At 38.7% G+C, this 22443-nt stretch overlaps 1 protein-coding gene across 1 annotated transcript in view; it reads left to right on the top strand.

The window, feature by feature from the left end:
• RNF217 (ring finger protein 217) overlaps window positions 1–22443 on the top strand; it is a 167655-nt gene that overhangs the window by 90058 nt on the left and 55154 nt on the right. The window contains exon 4 of the mRNA XM_006879142.1: window positions 12860–13093. Within this exon, the coding sequence (XP_006879204.1) occupies window positions 12860–13093 (234 nt within the window). The remainder of the gene's footprint in view (window positions 1–12859; window positions 13094–22443) is intronic.

Genomic DNA, 22443 nt, shown 5'->3' with positions numbered 1-22443 from the left:
TGTGTGTGTGTGTGTGTGTGTGTGTGTGTGTGTGTGTGTGTGTACCAAAAGTTGGTGACGAGACCTTGACGAAGCAATTTGAAGTGTGGTTTATGGGCAATAAGATTTTTCGTAGTTCAGAGACATCCAACAAAGGGCTGACTCAGTGATCAGATGAGCTTGTAGACCATCTGCTTATCTGCAGGATTGACCTTAGAAGAAAGAGCTGAAACTTAGAGGCGATTTATGCATAGTAGAATGTGATATTCACAAGGACATGCACTGCTTTTGATGAAGTGTTTAAGAATTTTCAGTGGCCTTTAGGTGACACCTCATTATTATTCTAGGTGACTAGCAATTCTAAGCTTGGGTAGGCTTCTGCAGTGGGAAAATGACTGTTGCCAGGCTCTGGAAGTCACTAGGTTTGAATGATAGTTTTGATACTTGATTTCTGCCTCACCTTGTGTAAATTACTCTTCTGTATTCTGGGATTATTACCAGTTGCTACCGAGTTGCTACTCTATCTAAAGGTGTTGCAGAGTGGAACTGTGTTCCATAGGGTTTTAAAGACAGTAGTCTTGGTCTTTGCAATCACTGTTATGCATCAGAGAGTTGGACAGTGACTAGGGAGGATAGAAGGAGAATTGATGCCTTTGAGCTGTGGTGCTGGAGAGGAGTATTGAATGTACCATGGACTGCCAGGAAAACAAACAGATTCATCCTGGAGAAGGTTAAACCAGGCTGCTCCTTGGAGGCAAGAATTCTGGGGCTTCGTCTGACATACTTTGGACATGTTGCAAGGAGGGACATGTCCTTGGAGAGGGACATCATACTTGGGAGGGTGGAGGGACAGCACAAGAGGGGAAGACCCTCTATGAGATGGATTGATTCAGTGACTGGGTTAATCGGGATGGGTGTGTCGGAGGCAATGAGATTGGCACAGGATAGAGCAGGGTTTAAGGCTGTTGTACATAGGGTCACTATGAGTTGCAAGTGACTCGACAGCACATAACAACAACAACAACAACAGTCTTTCAGAAGTAGATCACAAGCTTATCTCCCAAAATGCCTCACAGTGAGTTCCAACTTAAACCTTTCAGCTTTATGCCACCCTCGGACTCCTTGGGGATGGATCCCAGTGGGATGTCTACCCAGAATAAGTAAAATGATTGATTAAAGTGCTTAGAACAGTGCTTGACATATACTAAATATTCAGTAAATGTTAGCTGTTCCTGTCATTATCATCATCAAAAAGAATGTTCAATTCTTAGGACAAAATTTCTCCCAACTTTGAAGATACTAAACTTTAAGTATGGCAAGAGAAAAAAAATATTGTGTGTATGTATGTGTAAACATAAACATACATACATATACATACATATTCTTTTCTCTTTTACTTTTCAAGTGCACTTTGCTACTGGGATATAGAAAGGGACATTTAGTCAGTTTTACAATAAGCAGTATTTTATATATGGACACCTAAAAATCCAAGGTAATTAGCTGACTATTCCTAGAAATGGGTGGCTGGTGCACAACAGTACTTTGTTTTGGCCTGAATGACTCTGTTGAAATTGGTGTTTTAAAATTAGATAACTATGTTCACCTGGTCTAACATCTAAAACTGTGTTGCTCCTTGCCAAACACTGTAGGGGAAAAAATATTTAAATGGTTGTGGATAAACACACAGAACATATGCTTTTAAGAAGTGTCAAACTTGGACGACCTCCAGATTTACCAATATGATTGTAGGGAGTGATTGTGTCGTTTCGTTTGTTTCCTTTTGATAAATCACTGACACTAAAGCTTACTAGTGAGTCAGTGGCCCCTGAAAAGCAAGTGAGTTTGGATTTTCTTTTTAAAAATTTCAAAAGAAGGATTTTATTTTCTGGTTGTTCTGGCATCCACTCCATAAAAAAAGAACATTGCTCTCTGTGAATTAGCTGAGATGACGACAGCACTGTGTGGGGCGGGTTCTTACACGTTTTGTTTTACTTAAAACATAGCTGTTCTTCTCACTACATGCCAGAGTTACTCCAAAACCCAGGATTCATTAGTGCAATTGTATAAGGTATAAATGTGGATTGCCAAATGTTGAGAAAGAAATAATGTTGATAATTCCATTTTTTAACTAGATTCAAATAACCCTAATTCTGAGTCCTGCCTTGTTTTCAAGACCAATCTAAACATTGGTTCATTGGCTTTGCTATCAGTTCTAGACTTGTCATAACCTAGGGTTCTGAAATACCATGTCAAAATACGTATATGTGTGTATTTGTATGTGTAGATGTATATGTATACATATATACAATGAAATTTTAGAAGAAATAAAAAAATAATTTAGCATTAACTAAGAAAAAATCATTTTACAACTTGAAAAAGAAGTTTTAGTGCTTTCTTCTACTTTATTCATGGCTTGTATGACTTGTCTGATATACTTTTACATGGTTAAATAGATATATTTTTTCATCTAAAATATATGTGTATGTATATTTGTTGTTGTGTATTGTTGAGTCAAAACTGACCCATAGCTGACCCGGCTGGTGGGTTTTCAGAGGCATTTAATCACACAGGAGGAGATAGCCCAACCTTCTCCCGTGGAGCAGCTGGTGGCCTCGAACTGTTGTGCCTTCAGGATTACAGCTCAGCTTCTTACCACTAGGCCACCAGAGGTCATGTTTATTATATATGTTGTTGTTGTTTGGTGCCCTCGAGTTGTAGACGACTCATAGTGACCCTATGAACAAACGGCCTGAGCACTGTTCATACATAGAGTTTCCGGAGGCAAGCCATTTCAGAAGTGGATGCTGCTCCTGCGTCCAGTTACTATATATAATTGTTTTTAAATATTTACAAACATAAGGCATAGCCACATCTACTCATTAAGAGTTTACTTATTATTCATGAGGGGCTCTGGTGGCTTATGTTAGGAGCAGTTGCACTTAGTCTAACCCAAAGGTGCTAGGTTCGAATCCACCAGCTTCTCTGTGGGTAAAAGTTGAACAGTCTCCTCCCATGTGATTAAATGCCTCTGAAAACTTGCTAGAGAGTCAGCTTTGAGTCATTTCTGACTCAGTGGTAGACAACATCAGCAGCATATTAGCTTCATATCCATCAATAGTCAAAACCGCTTTTCCTTTGTCTTTCTTTGCTTGAAACTATGTTATGTATGCCAAACTACATCTGTCCTTTGCGCTGGAATACTAGAGAGCTCTGGTGGCCTAGAAATAAGAAGCTGTGCTATGATCTCAGAAGCACACAGTTTGAGTCTACTAGTTGCTCCACAGGAGAAAGATGGACAATCTCCTCCTGTGCATTTATTGTCTCTGAAAATTTGCTGAAGGGTCAGCTGTGGAATCATTCTGAATTGATGGCAGATGTCCTGAATAGTGTCATGCACAGTAAAACCTGTGAGAAATGGAACTGAACAGGTACTGTCAAACAATACCTGACCCCATAGCTAACCCTCGGTAAACCATTAAAGATCTGATTTTATAGAGTTCTATATAGTATTTTGGTTTTGTTATTAGGTGCCCTTGAGTTGACTCCAACTCATAGTGACCCTATGAACAAAAGAACATAATAATGCCAGTTCCTGCATCTTCCTCACAATCTCTGCTGGGTTTGAGCCAATTTTTGTAGTGACTGTGCCAGTCCTATCTCATTGAGAGCCTTTCTCTTTCTTAAACCTGATGTCTTCTCTCGGGAACTGGCCCTTCCTGAAAACATAACCCAAGTATATGAGACAAAATCTCACCATACTAACTGCTAGGGAGCTTCCTGGCTCCATTTCCTCTATCACAGATTTGCTTGGTCTTTTGGGAGACAGTACTTTTCGATAGCTCCAAGAATCGAAGGTATCTCTAGTACCTCCGTGCGGCCACTACCCATCTTTCAGTGTCAAACTTGGGCTATGTCCAAGCTTACAAGTGTGATTTTAGGGAGTGATGCATTGCTCTGATGCAAAACAGGTTTCAACAGAGTTTCCACACCAAGACAGACTAAGGACGATCAGGTGATCCACTCTCAAAGATCAGTCAGTGAAAGCCCTGTGATTGTAAGAGTTGGATCTTCTGAAGACTGGTACTTCGATCCTTATGTTTAAGCCTTTCTTATTTTCTAACATATCTGTTGGAGGCTATACATTTTCTTCTAAACCTGACACAAGTTGTAGTATGCTGTCCTTTAAGTCAAAAGAATTCCCTATTCCCATGGGTAACTGAGACACATGTTGCATCATTTCAGAATATTAAAAAAGTAATTATTTGTGTTTCTGTTAATAGCTTACTCTGATCTATGGCTTAATTCTACTGTAGTTAATAAGCATAATTTATCCTTTTAATAAAACCTTATATTAATAACTGGCATCATTACTATAATTAATAATGAAAAAATCATATAAAAATATTGAAATGTATTCAGGTTCTTGAAACATGTTTTTTGTCCAAGTATATAAACAGATTTTGCCAAGTGCATTTGAGAGGAATGTGTGTTCCCTAGCTGATGAGTATAGTCCTTCCTTAAGTGTTAATGTGCTCTATTTAAATATTGTGTATTTAGTTATTCTACATATATGCAACTTTCTTAATTTCTTTGTATAAATTCAGTGTTGTAAGTGGATTTTTCTCTCCGTCCCTATAGTTCTGTTAAATTTTATCTCCTGTACTTTGTAGCTGTATTCTTAAATACATACCATCTTCCTATGGTTTCCCTCCCTTACCATAAAATTTCATGTTATAGTTTATAATGGTTTTAATCTTAAAATACACTTTATCTATTATGAATATTGTTACACAAGTTTCTTTTTGTTTGTTTCCATGCATATATATTTAAAATCCATTTTATTAATTGTTTCTGTATCTTTACGTTTAAGTATGGTCCTTTATAAGCATCAAGTAATTTGGTGATATTTTTATAACCAGTGGGACAGCATTGCTCTTGCAGTTGAAGCTTACAGTATATTCGTATATTTATCATTGTTGTTGTTGTTGTTGTGTACCATCGAGTCTGGTGGGTTTGCAGAGACAGTTAATGAGTCCACAGGAGGAGATTGCCCCTCTTTCTCCCACAGAGCAGCTGGTGGCCTCAAAGCACATGGCTTCAGAATTACAGAGCAGCTTCTTGCCACTAGGAAGTGAGTTCATTATCTAATTTTGTTTTGTCATCCTTATTCTCCTTATTCATTTTCCTCTCTCGTTTTGTTTTGTTTGGATTCTTTCTCATTGCCTCGGATTTGGAACTGACTCAGAGCTGACCCTTTATTGGGTTTCTGAGGCTGTAAATCACATGGGAGAAGGTTGCTCATCTTTCTCCTGGAAAATAGTTGGTGGATTTGAACCATAAGAAAGGCTCCACCTTCAGATTAGCAGTGCACCTCCCTAAGGACGGCAGCTTCCTACCAGAAGTCCTTTTGTTGAATTAATAAAGTGGGCGCGTGCGCGCACACTCACACACACACACACACACACACACACACACACATTCTATTTTTCTCTTCAATAAGCTTACTGAATTTTGTTATTACTGTACTGCTCTCCCTAGATAGCACAGCATGCATCGTAGACATTTAAAGCCACCTCACAGCAACTAACCTTATAAACCAGTATCTTATCTGTTGGAGGACAGTGAGAGATCTCAGCACATTTTATTTTCTCCCTGCCCTTTTGTATATTTATTTATATTTACTGACACACAGTTTCATTGCTCACTTTTCTTCGGCATCCACAAATTACCATCTAGAAGTGCTTTCTCTCTATCCAAATTACAGGCTTTATTGTTTCTTTTAGTGAGTGTTGGTGGTAAGTTAGCTTTGTATCTCTTTATCTGCAAATGCCATCATTTTGCTTTCATGTTGAGGAGTAATTTTATGAAGCTTATAATTCCAGTTAGAAGCTGTATGTATTCTTCCAGCACTCTAAGAATAACATTTTATTATCATCTTCTGATTTGCACTGTTTATGTTGAGAAGTCATACACATTTGTTGCTGGTGCTCTTTTGAAGGAATGTGTCTGTGCTGGTTCTAAGATTTACTCTTGCTGTAGGGTATTCGGCACTTGTACATGATAAGTTGACTCGTAGTTTCCTTTGCCCGCCCACTCCTAACTTCTTGGCATAGTTAGGTTCCAAAAGTTTAAAACGGCATTAGGTGAAAATGGAGGATGACCACATCAGTTCATAAAACAGAAGATGACTTCATCATATGTAACTACCAAATCACCTCATTATATAGATGGCAGATTACATCATTGCATAGCTGCCAACCAACTGAGAATTATGGTCCAGCCAAATCGATACATAGCATCAGGAAACACAGCCAATGCTGCTGTGGCCTAATCTCTCAGTATCCCTTACTGCCACATGTCTATTAGTTGTTAATGTGCAAAGTAGTAGGATAGTAGATATTTTGCCACTGTAATTGTGAAATATTTGACAATTGAATAATGAGATTGCAAACAAGTGAGGAATATATGTACTTGTTGCTGGATGTTGAGAGACTGGAATATCAGGATTGATGTTTTTCATTACATAAAAAAAAAATTCAAGGCCCATAGTCTAGGTTTCTGTAGTCTTTTCTTAGTAAAAGGGACCACATATCTATCACTGGACAGCATCTTTACAATGATCACTGATGCTGAAGAGGAATCTGTGAACCTTGGAATTAGTCTACCAGTGTAGTAATTTTGTAGGTGTGTTGTTGTTGTTGTTGTTGTTATGTGCCATCAAGTCAGAACCAACTCTTAACTGGCACTCTAGTGTGTTTTCAGAAGCTGTAAATTGCATAGGAGGAGAGTGCCCATTTTTCTCTGTTGGAGCTGCTAGTGGGCTAACCTCTGGGTTGTCATTGCAACTGCTTACCACAAAGCCACCAGACTCCCTTTGTAAGTGGTTAGTATAATGTTTATAAACATGCTTAGCATGTAGTATATACTGTGTGTATTTTATGATTATTGTTATTGCTCTTATGGTACTATTTTCTTTGCAGTTGTGTTAATGTTTTCTAATAGGAGAGAAGTGATACAAAATATCTTAGTATTGATGAGTAAAAGCCTAAAGTGGCCTGAAAAAACTGTTGAAACATTTAACATTTAAATGTAAACACACAACACTGCAAACCAAAAAGCAAAGTAACAAAACATGTATTTGATAAATGAGTTTTGAAGTTCAAGGACTCTTTGTCCTTCTCTTTTGAGGATTTAATTAATTAATCTGTCACATTTCCAGAGCTCTTCCTTGCCTGAGTCACTAAATTACTCTTGAATTCAGTTCTCCCAGGTGGCAAATTAACCATGTAGCTTGAGCGTTAAGTGGATAATAGTGGCTCTTACTGACACCCTTGGAGATTGTTTGAGAGTTAAGTAATTTTGTCTTACAAGAATGGGCATGTTTTTGTTCTGAAGATTCACAGGATCTATTTCTCAGTGATGCAAATTATGTCATTAATATTAAATCAACATAAATTTAAAATACCATTGTTTTAAATATAAGTATATAATCTTATAAATAGAAGTTAGGATACATGATGCCTTAGTGCTATATATATATTTTATATATATATTTATAGTTATTTTGGGGAAATTCAGTAAGGCATCATAGTTAAGTACTTTAAAAAACAGAACCAGGGATGTGTCCTGTCTCCATACCTTGTCAACCTGTATGTAGAACAGATCATCTGGGAGGCTGGGCTCTATGAGGAGAAATGTGGCATCAGGATTGGTGGAAGATCCATAAACAGTCTGCGTTATGCAGATGACACAACCCTGCTTGCTGAAACTGAGGAGGACCTGAAGTGCTTGCTGCTGCTGAAGCGCTTGCTGGTCAAGGACTGCAGCCTCCAATATGGATTGAGGCTCAATGTCAAGAAGACAAAGATTCTCACCACTGGACCAATTGGCAGCATCAGGATGGTTGGTGAAGAGATTGAGATTGTTCACAGCTTTAGTTTGCTTGGCTCCACAATCAATACTGTTAGCACCAGCAGCCAGGAAATAAAATACGCATTGCCATGGGAAAGTCTGCTGTTAGGGATATCTCTAAAGTACTCAAGAGCAGCGGTGTGTCTCTGGAGACAAAGGTGCATCTGGTACAGGCCATGGTCTTTGCAATCACTTGTTATGCATCAGAGAGCTGGACAATGACCAAGGAGGATAGGAGAATTGATGCTTTTGAGCTTTGGTGTTGAAGAAGCGTGCTGAAGGTGTCATGAACTGCTAAGAGAACAAACAGATTTATCCTGGAGAGGGTTAAACTGGACTGCTCCTTGGAGGCAAGGATTCTGAGGCTTCATCTGACATACTTTGGTCATGTTTTAAGGAGAAACCAGTCCTTGGAGAGGGACATCATGCTTGGGAGGGTGGAGGGCAGGCGCAGGAGGGGAAGGCCCTCTGAAAGATGGATTGATTCAGTGACTGGGGCAATCGGGATGAGTGTGTCGGTGGCAATGAGATTGGCACAGGACAGAGCAGAGTTTAGAGCTGTTGTACATAGGGTTGCTATGAGTTGCAAGCGACTCAATGGCACATAACAACAATATATGGAACTGTATATGGATGAAAGTAAGTGATGACTGCCATCTGCTTAAAAATAATATGAGAAGGTGATATGCATCCATGCAGAAAAGAAACAGATTGGTCATGAGGTGATTAATTGTTGAAGTCAGAGAGTTAATACTTAAAGGTTCATAATATCAATTGACTAACTTTTGAATGTGTTTAAAATTGTTATTAATAAAAAATTTAACATTTTTTAGTAAATATTAAATTGTTGTGTGCCGTCAAGTCAGAACCAACTCACAGATGATTGTGGGTTTTCAGAGGCAGTATATCACATGGGACGAGATTGCCTGTCCTCCTCCTGCAGAGCAGAGCGGAGCAATAGGTAGATTCGAACCACAGGCCTTTGGGATTACATTGCAGCTTCTTAACACTAGGCCACCATCAAATCCTAAATTGATAGAAGAAACATCAAGATTAGTTTCGTGCAGTGTTTTTTAGTTCTTTGAAGGCAAAAATCAATATTTATAGTCAGAATTTTGTATTACCTTCAAAATCTCGTATATTATGTGAACACACTTATCTATTCCTTTTTTGTTTCATTTCAATAAATAGCTGTTCTCTTTTCTTGTTTTTTGAAAACCTAGTAGCAGATAAATAATTTTCAGCTAATATGTATCCAATATAGGAGCTCTAGTGGCCTAGTGTAAGAAGCTGTGCTGCAAGCTCAAAGTCACACAGTTCGAGGCCACCAGCTGCTCTGTGGGAGAAGAATGGACAGTCTCTTCCCATGTGATTAACTGCCTCTGAAAACCCACCGGAGGGTCATCTGTTGGTCACAACAGCAGCAATGTATCCATATAAACAATATTTCATTATTGGATTATTTGAGGGGAAAATCTAGTCCTCTTTTGACTTGTCCCCCATGTTTTCCCACTGGTTTCATTTCTAAAACAAAACCCGTGATCAGGCCAAATTCTCTACATTTGGGTGGCCAGAAAACTTGAATTCTCAACAGATATTTCAAGAGACTTTCTGACAGTTGTCCTAGACGGTATAACAAAGGAAAACAAAGTGGAACAATCAGACAGAGATTGGTAGAGTGGGGAGTGAGAACATGAGGAGTATGCAAGGCATTGCTTCTGTTTATTCCCAGGAAAATATGAGGATATTTTCTGACCCAGAATGTAGTGAGAGGCTGTTGAAGCTTTTGGAAAGAATATATGGAACAGTGACTAAAGTATGACTACAAGGGGAAATTATGTGTTCTGTTGAAGGAGATGAGATTTGCAGGCACAAGTGGGAAATGCTGAAGTAGGATGCTTAGTTCCATTTGGGCAGAATCCCAATGTGGTGGCGTAGGGAACACCCATTGTTAAGGGAATACCAAGATAACCTGTCCCTTTGACCTGCCTGGGATTGTTCTCATCCCCAAACGACATTCCATTCTTCCTAGGACCTGGATGTTGCAGGTGGCTGTGAGATTGCTCCCTCCATTATTATCTTTATGTAGTTGAATCAACTCCTAGGTGTGGACTGCTAGATCCAAACAAGACCTGAGAGTCAAAAGTTCAGGCTCTTAATCACTAGTATGCAATGTTCCTCAACAAACAAGAGCCACTTCAGGTATCCCAAGTAACCTTCTTTATGTGGAAGGAAAGTAAATTGTCACTCACATACTGAAAACAGCATTTTTCTTTTTTTTTCTCTCTTTGGGAAAGAGGTCGGACTGCAAAGATGGCAGTGACTCCAACACAGCTTCTCTTTGTCTACTCGTGGCCCAGCCTTACTGCTCAGCCCTTTGTCCCTCTTAAGATCTTTCAGTTAGGTTACATGTGCTTTCAGGGCTTAGTTAAATTAATCCATTTGAGATATGGGGAAAATATGGGTATCTTTTTTTCCTAGGACTCTCTCAGAGATTTTACAGAAGTTACATAAGTCTCTCTGCTTGGACTCTTTTCAGCCTTGTTGACCAAGAGTTGCTAATGTTCCGATCTCAGTTGAAAATGCACTTCTTCAAAAATCCTCTGAACTTCCCAAATCTGAGGTTGCTGAGTCTCCGCACATATATTCTCTGTTGACCTCCTGGTCCTGCTCTCTCAGAAGTGCTTGCCCCGTGTCATGACTGCCTCTTTACTCACAGGCACCAGGGGAGTGCCAGTGCCCCACTCAGTACCTGGCTGAGTCAGGCTTGAGGGACAGGCACAGAACGTGAAGAGCAAAGAAGACAGGGTATTCATTTTTATATGTTTTGATTCTACACTTCACAATGTCAGTTCCTTATTAAGCTACATGTGGTTATGGTTTTTTATAATAACCATCTAAAAATCTTCTGATGACTTCTGCCTTGGTCTGTCACTTAAAGTAATATATTATAAAATAGTATTGTCTTATTATGAAAATATAATTTGAATTATGATACCGGTTACAAACATAAAATTTACATTACAATAAAACACTGTAATACTATAACAATGGTAAAGTAAAAAAAAATCTGTAGCAGAAAGAAAAAAGAGTAGAGTACTATTTTTAAAGCCTCTGGTCGACATTCCATACGTTAGTAGCAAAGAATCATGTAGTAGTTTGCACAGGTTGATACTTATGCAAAGTCTGCTTTATTTGCAAAGTCAGTCTCTGATTAACCACCAGCTTTGCTCATGCCTTCTCTGACGTAAACTCCTCATTCCTGGATGTCTGTCAGCCTGCATCTTTTTAACTGTCTGTCTTTTCCAAGTTTGTGCCTGATAAACAGCAAAGTTAGTAGAAGAGTCCCTAAGGCTTGCAATGAGATGGATTGACACAGTGACTGCAGCAATGAACTCTAATGTGTCAGAGGTAATGAGAACACCACAGGATAGGACAGGGCTCAGATCGGTTGTTAATAGGTCACCATGAGTCATACTTGACTGAGCTTCACCCAACAGCATCACTGTTCTTCATGGTGGTGGGATTTTGGGTTTTGGTTTGATTTTTTTTTTTCCTCTCTCCCTGAGCCCCTTTTCCTCATTCCTACCTTAGTACTGTTTCTCATTCCTACTTTATGGCCCTCCCGATTAAGCCTTGGCCTGTTAACCAAAAGGTTGGTAGTTCAAATCAAATCCTTCTCTAATGGAGAAAGATAAGGCAATCTGCTCCTATGAAGATATATATCCTCCGGACACCCCACAGGCAGTTCTGCTCTGCCCTGGAGGGTCCCTCATTGTGAGTCAGAACTGACCAGACTACAATGGCTTTTACTTCAGACAAACGGCATTATTTTGTCATTAAAGTGGAAGTGCTTTGTCTTCTCAGAGCATTAGACTCACTCAAATGAGGAAGAAGTAATTTGTCTTTTTTTCTGCCATTTGTGGTTTCAGTGCCTCTCTTTGTTACATGAGGATCAACAAAAATATTTTATGTAATCAGTATAAATACTATTGCGAGCTAGTTATGGAAAATATTATTGATACTCCTTATTTCAAATTTGTTTACTTTATTCATCTTTTAAAATTCAGTTGTTACCATAAATTGTGATTTTCACCATCATCTAGAAAGCTAGTCCTATCTAGAATCCCATGCGAAGTGCAAAATGCAGCTATCCGGGATCCTTGAAGAAATGCATTTTATACATTACCTCGGTAATAATGAGACTCCATGAGAGGGGTTTTAAACACAATGGTGATTGATTGATTTAACTTTCTCCTATGTTCCTGTGATTCTGGTGAGAGCCTCTTGACCTAGACCCTAAGGAGATGTGCTGTTAACCCTAAGGCTGTGTCTCTCCGGTGATTAAATCTGCCAGTGGCTCCTCTGAGGATAGACAGACTGACAGACTCCTCCCATGTGATTTACAGCATGGAAAATCCAATGGAGCTGTGAATCCATTCTGATGTGGCAACAATGTGTTTGAGTTTATTGCTTGGAAGTTTTAAAAATTTTTTCCCCTGTATGTTCTTGACTTAGAAAGTCAGGAAAAACCATGCTATTGAATACATATGTAGCTTACAAAAGTCACTTTTGGCCTATTGAAAGGTGTCTGTGCTGAGATACTCTGTAAGAAGATTTAAAAATCTGAAACTCTTTTTGGTTCTAACGTTGGCAGGTTGTTATAATGCTGTCTCAGAGATTGCAGAAGAATGGGAGGGTAATTTCCTTCTCTGGTGAGGTTGTGTCATGGGACCATTTAAGTTACCAGCAGGTCAGGAAGGGTTTAAATGCTATAATAGTGATTAATTGTTATGGTACTAAAATTATGACCATTCAATACATCTTAGGAATAATGGAAAATGACTATATAATATTCTTTGAATACTCTTGAAGTCATAAATGTAGGTGAATAAAATAGAAATACACAACAAGTGTGTAGTAGAAGCACTGATTTTTTTTTTTCCTTGTCTCACTCTCTTTCATGCAGGTACAGCTTGGCCAGGTGGAAATCAAATGCCCTATCACAGAGTGTTTTGAATTCCTAGAAGAAACAACTGTTGTCTATAACTTGACACATGAAGACTCCATCAAATATAAGTACTTCTCGGAACTCGGCCGCATAGATTCCAGCACCAAGCCATGCCCTCAGTGCAAGCACTTTACAACCGTCAAGAGAAAAGGACATATCCCCACCCCTTCCAGATCAGAAAGCAAATACAAAGTAAGCATGTTCACCAGAGTTGTGGGTTAGATGTCACAGGATGGGAGCAGCCAAATTTGGCCTACTTATGGTGGGCATTAAAGGGGCTCCATTCCTTTACCAGAGCCTCAGGTGAGTACGTGTCAGCTGGGATTATCAGTAAGTATGGTTTGGGGAGGCTGATGATAAGAGAGTGCCCTTAAGGATTTAACTAAGGCTTTCTCTTTGACTTATTAAAAGTTCATTCAATAGCCCAGTTGAAAGTCTAGGCTTTAGAGTAATAGTAATTGTAGTTATTAAGTACCAAATAAACACTAAAGCTTCCTTTTTTTTAGTGTTAGCTTAATTCTTTTTCAGTCATCCTAATGTAAATTACCTGTGATTCTATCTTAATTAGTGAAATAGTGTAAAATATTACAGGGAGCACTAGTGGTCTAGTGGCAAGAAGCTGCACTACAGTCCTGAAGATACGCAGTTCGAGGCCACCAGCTGCTTCACAGGAGAAAGATGGGCAAGGCCAGGATATGCTAGGTCGTGGGCTAAGCTTAGGTGTGGCCTTATTCCTGCCTTAAAGAAAGTCTACGGAAAGTGAGACATAGCTTCTAAAGTCGTTGTTTGCTGTTGTGTCAGAATCGACTCACAGCTGACCCTCGAGCGGGTTTCAGAAGCAGTATGTACCACAGGAGGATATTATCCACTCTTCTCCCACAGAACAGCCTGGGCATTTGAGTCACCTGTCTTTGGGATTGCAGCGCAGAATTCTTACTACTAGAGTTCAGTGTTATATTTCAAAGAATAGTAATAGTGCATATAGGTGCTTTGACAACTACAAAGGAATATAGTCAGGGAAAAGTGTGTCAAGAAAGGCTGAAGGAGGAAGTACAGGTCTCTAGACAGATAAACAGTGAAGGACATTTCAGAGAAAGAGATGAGTAAGTGTTCAGTCCCAGAGGCTGAGGTCATGATATACGGTAAACCAGAGCTTTGCACAGTGACTGAGGAGAGAAATGGGGAAAGAGAGCTGTTTGGGTACATAAGAGTACATGGTGTTGAGTTTTTATACAATGCTCAGAAATCTGAACTTAATTCTGTAGGCATTATAGAAAGGGTAACTCTGGCAGCTTTGATAGAGAACATCACAAGAGAGCAGAGCAACCAGGGCATCAGCTTTGATAGAAAATCATTGATTCACAACCCTGGACGTTAGGATCACTTGGAGAACTTTCCAGACACCGTAGTGGCCCAGGCCCACCTCAGAACAGTTGTCTTGAGCAAGGGGCCTGAACATTGTAAATTTTTTAGTCTTAACAAAGACTCTAATAACACAGTAGAACTGAGAAGCTTTGAAGTGAGTGTGAGGCAAGAGATGATGAGGTTGTTGCAGTAGTTTTCATCCTTGTCATTATATAGTAAAATGGCGTGGCGAAGTGGTTTCAAAGCTTGCTTAAGGTCTTCTCCATGTAAGGTAAGATTTCCCCCATGTTCCATGTATTGGGGGCAGTGGTTGTCACTATATTATTCATCTCGTAACTTAGAGGGGACTGTGGTTTAGCAAGTAATTTCCTCCCCCATTTCAGTGACGACTAGCAAACTAGTAGGTTAGTCAGAGCCTCTTCATGTGCAGTTGGTTTTGGGAACTGCTTGACTCTCTCTCTCTCTCTCTCTCTCTCTCCCTCTTTCTCTCTCTCTCTCTCTCTCTCTCTCTCTCTATCTAAATTTGCTATTTTGGAGCACATGTATTTATTTTAAGGAATTAGTATAATTTATGAGGTTATAAAATATTTAAGAAGCACTTTAAAATCATTTTAATATAATACATTGACTTAACATTACATCTTTTCAGATGCTTTTAGTATCATTTAATCTCAATGTATATGTTATTGATACCATCAAGAAATTACTATTATAAGAATGACAGCAGCAGAATTGACACCTTTCATTTATGGTGTTGGAGAAGAGCACTGAATAGCTCATGGCCTGGCAAAAGAACAAACAGATGTGTCTTGAGAAAAGTACAGCCAGAGTGCACCTTGGAGGCAAAGATGAAGAAGCTTCATAACTCTTACATTAGATATGTTTCTAAATGAGGCTGTTCTTTGGAAAGGCACAGCATGCCTGGAAACTTGGAGGTCAGTGAGTGAGAGGAAGATCCCCAAAGAGATGAACTGGCACAGTGAGTGCAGCAGTGCCCTCAAGTGTGTCAGAGATGATGAGGATGACACAGGATAGGACAGGGTTCAGGTCTGTTGTTCATAGCATTGCTATGAGCAATAACCGATTTGATGGCACCTACCAACAGCAATTTTGAATTTGTGTAATTTTGAATAAACCAAAAGCTTTCTGGTAACATTCTTGGAAGCCAGACCGCCATAAAAAAATAAAAATAAAAATAAAAAAGTCTTATCAGTGAGCCTGTAAGTTCAAAGAAAAGTATGGAACAAATGGGTGAAGCTATCAAATCTAATAAACAAAGTACTTCTGGTGAGAAAACAAATACCATTGTTGTTGATTCTGTTCTGAATTTCAGGGACTGTATAGGATAGTGAAGAACTGCCCCATAAGAATTCAAAGGTTGTAAATCTTTATAGAAGCAGATTGCTCTGTCTACTCCGATGGAATGGCTGCTGGCGTCAAACAGATGGTGTTTTTAAAAATAAAATAAATCTTTATTTCTTCATCAAGTACATACATTCTTAGGTGAAACAGACATTATGTTTTACTTAACTGTAACTATTATGTGATATATTGCTTGACTTCTACCTTGATTCAAACTAACAATGAAGCCATTTTAGTCAATGTTTTTTGCATCACAAACACAAATGGCAACATAATAGAAATAATGCTGATAATTTTTGCTTAGCACCCCAGGTAAAACCTACTGTCCCTCCAGGAGTTCTTTGGTAAATGTAAAAGAGATGGAAAATTGCTTATGGAAGATTAATTCTGTACATGTGGTCTGAAAATTAGGAACATGATCCTTTCCTAAATGTATCTGTAAGTCAAATTAATAGGTCATTTAGAACAGATACAGACTGCTTTTATTTAGCCAATAGTGTAAGAAAACTCTTGAAGTCTACTCAAAGATTTCAAAGTTGCAAATACAAAAATGAAAGTTGATTATGATTAATATGTTGCAAGTAGGGGGTTGATTCATCCATTTCAAAGTGAACGGTTAATTCACACAATGTAAAAAAGCCGGTATCACTTCTCTGTAAGTCAAGTAGTGATCACACAAGGACTATCTGAATAAATAGTTTTGCCGAAGTTGAAACGTTTTAAAAATCCTTAGGAATGGTTGAGAGATGAAAATCTTAGTATAAATTAATATTGTCAGACAGTTTTCTCCCATAAAGATTTACAGCTTTAAAACCCCAGTTTTTATTATTATATACTGTGGAGTTGGAATTAAGTCATGACTGACCCTGCAGCTGGTTTGTCAGAGGCTATAAATCAGATGGGAGGAGATTGCCTGCTTTTGTCCCACAGAGCAGCTGGTGGATTTGAACCGCTTGCTTTTGGGTTGAGAGCTCCACTTCTTACCCACTAGGTCACCAGAGCTCCCTTGGAAACTCTATGATAACTATTAATTGTTGTCAAGTCAATGCAATGGGTAGGATTTTGTTTTGTTTTGTCTTGCTATTAAAAAGTTTTAAGTCATAGTGAAATGTTTGGAGATTGACTTTTTCTTTCTTTCCCCCCCTCATTTGCTGTTACATCAAAGAAGATCTGTAAGTGAAGCTCCCTTGTTCTATATTGTATGAAGTAATAGAGATCATTCAGACATTTCCAAAGCAATAGTTTTTACTATATAAATTTATTTTCTCTTTTTTGACCAATAAACTCCAAGTTCTGTACAAATAGTAACTGCCTTATTTACTTGTCCATACCTGTCTGGATTTTATAGCTGTCGAGGGCACTTTAACAAGCCAGCTGTGATATTCATGCTTTTAGATATAGCCCCCTAAACTGAAATTAATAGTGTCATCATTCTTTGTGGTAAACATTTGAGGGGTTTTTGTTTTACATTTTTTTTTAAAAACCCAATTATACAATAGCAGAAGCCACTTTGAAATTAGTAAGTTTATCGTAATTTTGACAGTAATAAATTTAAATGCTCAAATCCAAGAAACTGAGTTCTAAGGCAGTAACATAGAAAAGACAAAGTTGTTGCTAATGACTAATATGTCCATGTAGCTTATCATTTCTTCATTATTTACAGCTAAAAGTGTCTTTCATATCCATTGATAAAATCTGTGTAATGTGTATTTGACTATTATGAAGTTATGGAGTTACAGTATCTTGATCAAAGACACCGTTTCTTGAGCATTTGTTATGATTTCTCTTGTCAAATAAGAAGTACTTAATATAGTAGGTTGGAAGCAGGAGTGGCATCTACTTCCTAAACAACATGCCTCTGGAAACTCTTTGAACTTTGGTAAATATTGATAGTTGTAGAGGGGCTTCAGGTCTTTTGTTCATAGGGTCTCTATGAGTCACGCTTGACTCAAAGGCAGTCAGCAACAACAACAATATAGTAGGTTAAACTAGCTTGAAAATATCACAACTGTTTTATAGTGGAAAATACCCTTGAATATTTCTTACATAAAGTTTAAGATCTAAAAAAGAATCTTGTGTTTGGGGGTTTTGTTTGTTTAGATCTCTGTAAACCCCATTGCTGAATCACTTATACTTAGTAGATGGGAAAAGAACAAACAGAGCAGCATTGTTCAAGTGGCAACAGGTCCTCTTAGATGTCAGTTTATGCTTCCAGGCCCTTGCTTTACAACTCTCCTCTGGCAAAAGGTTGAGTAAACAGAGATTTTCATGTGTTCTGAAAGCCATCAAACTCATGCTACATCAAATAAAACAAGTCCATCCCCAAATTTAGAGATTTCTATTAAGACAACCTTGCCTTAGGTCAAATCCAGACTGCCTTTCTAGTTTTTCTGTTTCTATGTCCCTGAAGCTCATCTTGATTCCATAAAGTTTTACCCTTTCATTTCGATATTATTTATTCTAGTTACCAGTTAGAAATCTAACTTCTAAGCCAAACATTTCCTATAATTTATTAATCTAATTCCCACATCCATATCAAAGCAGAGGACAGTTAGTGGGAAAATATGAATGTTGATGTTGTCGTTCTCATGATCTCATGTGATACCTCGTGACAGGCACATTAACAACTCTGATAGCTTTCCACCCATACCACTTATCACATCTGAGACTTTATGGTATATTCTATGGTTATTTTCTTCTAGTCTCATCTCTACTGGTGTCTAGGAGGCCATGTCCAGGCTTGCTACATTCATTGCCAATAACATGTGTTATCAGCACCATGTATGGTAGAGGATTCATACTATATATAAAATATAGAGGAGCTGTTGTATGGGTCAGTGCATAAATAATAATGTGTGTTGTATTATACGTGGAAAGAAAATTCTGAGAAGACAAGACAGGAGAGATTGGAATCTCTTCAGTGAAAAATACATTAAATTAAGCCTTGAAATGTTGAATGCTGGGAAGTAACTCAAAGTACTGGCTTACAATGAGATTTAAACTCTCGACCCTCTGTCTGCCATAAATTAGGATTTTTGTAATGTTTTGGATTAGGTTGAAGGACAAGCAGATCAGCACAAGGAATATGTTACAGGTGATAGTCTACACTTGCATTGATGTTGTTGTTGTTATGTGCCGTCGAGTCGTTTGCGACTCATAGCGACCCTATGTACAACAGCCCTAAACCGTGCTCTATCCTGTGCCAATCTCATTGCCTCTGACACATCCATCCCGATTACCCCAGTCACTGAATCAATCCACCTCATGGAGGGTCTTCCCCTCCTGCTCTGTCCCTCTACTTTACCCAGCATGATGTCTCTCTCTAAAGACCTGTCTTTCCTTACAACATGTCCAAAGTGTGTCAGACGAAGCCCCAGAATCCTTGCCTCCAAGGAGCAGCCTGGTTTAACCCTCTAATAGCTCCCAGTCTCCTTCCCTCCAATGTTACCTAAAGCCTTGATAATTTACAGAATGGTGCTCTGACTTAGCCCAAGGTGAGAGAAGAGAGCCTGAATTTCCTGAAGAAAATCTTTCCACTATATTTACATTTTATATCTTCAGCATTCTTTTTTTCCTCTCTTTATAAGCCCTCTGAATAGACACTTTATAGAGCTTCACATATTTTATTTCCTGTTGGGAAAATATGTATTTTATAAAGTCTCTAAGACTTCAACAAAATCCATAGATTTCTGGTCCTTAATTGGCATATTTAAAATATCTTTAAGCTTCCATCTAGTAGAGAGAATTTGAGGATGTTTCCACATGTAAAAATGCATAAAGCTTAATTATACAAATGCTGTTCCTGTGTTTGTTCTTGTGTTTTTCCGTGACACCATCACTGTAGGTAGACAGTGATTACAAATTGGGAATCAGACTGTGCATCAGCCCTGCAAGGTCAAGTTAGCTTGTGACACATGCTGATTTCTCTCAGGATTGATGTATCATTCATGTCAGAAGCCCTAGAGAACAAGTGTAACTTCTTGAATGATTGTTGCTGGAATAGATTTATGACGGAGATAAAGATGAAGCGGTCTAGCCTGGGTGTAAAAAGCCTGCATTTTGTTATCCTCGGGAAAACGTAGAACACCATGTGATTTTCTCCCCCTTCCTTCTCCCTCCCACATTGAACCACTCACCTGGGGTTTGTAACACAGGTCCTCAACCACTTCGCCACTGCAGCTTTTTGGAAGTTGCTGGAGGCTTTCTTGCCTCTATGTTTGATTGAATTCTTTTCTTCTACATATGGAAACAGTGAGTGTGAGGAAACTAGGTCTTTAAGGCATGTCTTGATATAGAATCACCATTCTGTAAGACCCACAAGCAGTAATGACTGCTTAAGCTGATATTGTTTCATTCCAGGTCAGTCATAGTCACAGGTTTTACATCTATAGTGCAGACAAAGATGCCTTTAATACAGTGTAGTATCATATTAAAATGGACTTCTAAATGTAGGCGGTGAGGAAAAGGAAAGCAGAGAAAGAGTTTAAAGAACACATCCTTTTCTTCTTTTCCGAGAGAGATGCTACATGGAATTCTATTTTATACAAATGTTGTTCATTTCCTTTCTTGGATTTTTACAAATCCTGCAAGGCCTTTATAAAGGTTGAAGTTGAGGACAATTTGATGAGTAAGCAGGGATACTATAAGAAATGCTACCTAAAAGCATTCATTTCAGAATGCTGCCGCAGAATGGTTTTGATCATCTTGCATTTTGCTGGGAAGGCCGGTTCTTACTTGATGGTACAAAATAACTACATGAAATCATGGGTTTGACTCTTCTGATCCAGTAAAGCTCCTCTGTTATCAGACATGCCCTGTGCACACTCCCTGCCAACTCTTTCTGCCTTGCTCCTACTCAGCCAAGCCCATCATAAACCCTTCCTATTCCTAGTATCCTAGATCTTACCATAAACAGCTGGGACATAGGGTGAGAAAAGATATTTTCTTAAAAATTATGTATTTAATTCCATCCTTAATGTTACAAAAGTTTGTCTCTTTAAATATATATAGTATCTTCTTGATATTTTTAATACCATTCTAAAATGTAATTATAACACATCAATTTCAGGAAGGTTTTTGTCTTTTCTAGTAGATTCTTACCAGAATAAAACATATTTTGTACACTGACACGTGTCATGTTGGGAATCATAATACAGGCGCACAATGTGTCACTCTCCTCTCTCCAGGATGCCGGGCTATGAGATCTTACCATCTCTCTGCTACCAGACACCAAAGCCTATCTGGTGAGCTTTACCCTGGAGCATCTTCCTGCCACTTTCCCAGCCTCTGCTCAAGGCGGAAGCCAGCCCAAGAGCATTCACATCCAGGTCAGCGACAGGACCACTGCCTGCCAGGTTGAGGGGATGCTTTTCCAGTGTGACCAGGACCTCGCTCTCACCTGGACCACTAGACCACACCATGCTGCCTGGAGATTCTGCTGCCATCCCACTTTTCCTGTGCCAGGAGCACCAATATCACAGATACTCTGGTCTTGAATACTGCTGTCGAGCCACATCATGTGGGATGTCTTAAGCTCAAGCAGAAGAGGTTGAGTGGAACCACAGTTTTTGGAGGGCAACAGTCATCCCACTTCTGCTCTGAGGCCCAGAGGGGAGTACCAATATACAGGTCCTTCACAAAACATTGCCATACCCTGGGACACTATACAATTATAACACCTGGCTAAGAAAAGAAAAACAGCAGCCTGCCTCATTCATCATGAAAAAACAAAATAACCCCTCTCCTAGAAAAACAGGCCCAATGAATGCCCCAGATAGAACTAGAAGAAATATATTGTTATGAAGTTATTTGAACAGCTACAGAAGAAGATATAAATAATGGAAGAAATAATGGAAGCCATAAAGAAAGCAAATATCCCAGGAACAGCAATCTAGAAGAAATATATTGATGAGTAGAAATTTGAACAGCTATGGAAGAAATACAGAAGATGGAAGAAAGAATTGATAGTATAGTTAAAAAGGTACAAGAACTTAAAAACAATCATCATAAGACAGAGAGGGTACAGCCAACTCAGTACTCGACATAATAGAAAAGCATGAAAATGCAATCCAGGATATTAAGACAGAAGTGGCAGAAGTGTCCAACACTCTGGTGGGACAGAAAAGTAGAACTGAAGAGATGGAAGAGAGAGTCAGTGAGCTGGAAGACATACTAGAAGGAAAATCAGAGTTGAGATGTAAAGAAAATGAAAACATTAGAAGCATGTGGGATAACATCAAAAGGAACAGTATACATAGGGTTGGAATTTCTGAACATGGAATTGACAGGGAAGTCACTGAGAAAATTGTGGAAGAAGCACTAGAAGAAAATTTCCCAGGTATTTTGAAGAATTAGGAAATCCACATTCAAGAAGCACAGTGAACATCGAATAGACTAGACCCAAAAAGAAAAACATCAAGACATATCATAGTCCGATTCTCCAAAATAAAAGATACAGAATGGTAAGAGCATTGGATTTATCTCATATTTTAGCCTATTTTTTAAAACATCAAACTAGCTACTAGGCTGATTCTTTGGAAGTATTTTGCTAAAGCTTTGTTTTGAATTGCCTTTGGGTGTACTAAGACCTTTGGTCTAACAGCTGAGCACATTAATCATTTACCTTACCCAGGAGCTCCTCTGTATTCCTACCCTTTCATATTTCTGCTCTCCAACTTACAAAGAGATCTAATGAAAGCCCTGAACAGTATATGGATCCTTTCAGGAAGCCATCAGACTCTAAACACTTTCATTGTAAAAGGCATTGAGCCTTTATAACCCTAGAACCATTTCCATTTATTTTCAGAAAGCTCTAA

This window comes from Elephantulus edwardii, unplaced genomic scaffold (genome assembly GCF_000299155.1).
Source record: "Elephantulus edwardii isolate Elephantulus edwardi_28Jun2011 unplaced genomic scaffold, EleEdw1.0 scaffold00002, whole genome shotgun sequence".
Lineage (NCBI taxonomy): Eukaryota > Metazoa > Chordata > Mammalia > Macroscelidea > Macroscelididae > Elephantulus > Elephantulus edwardii.
The sequence above is the reverse complement of the archived record's forward strand: the minus strand, read 5'-3'. Positions and strand labels throughout refer to the sequence as shown.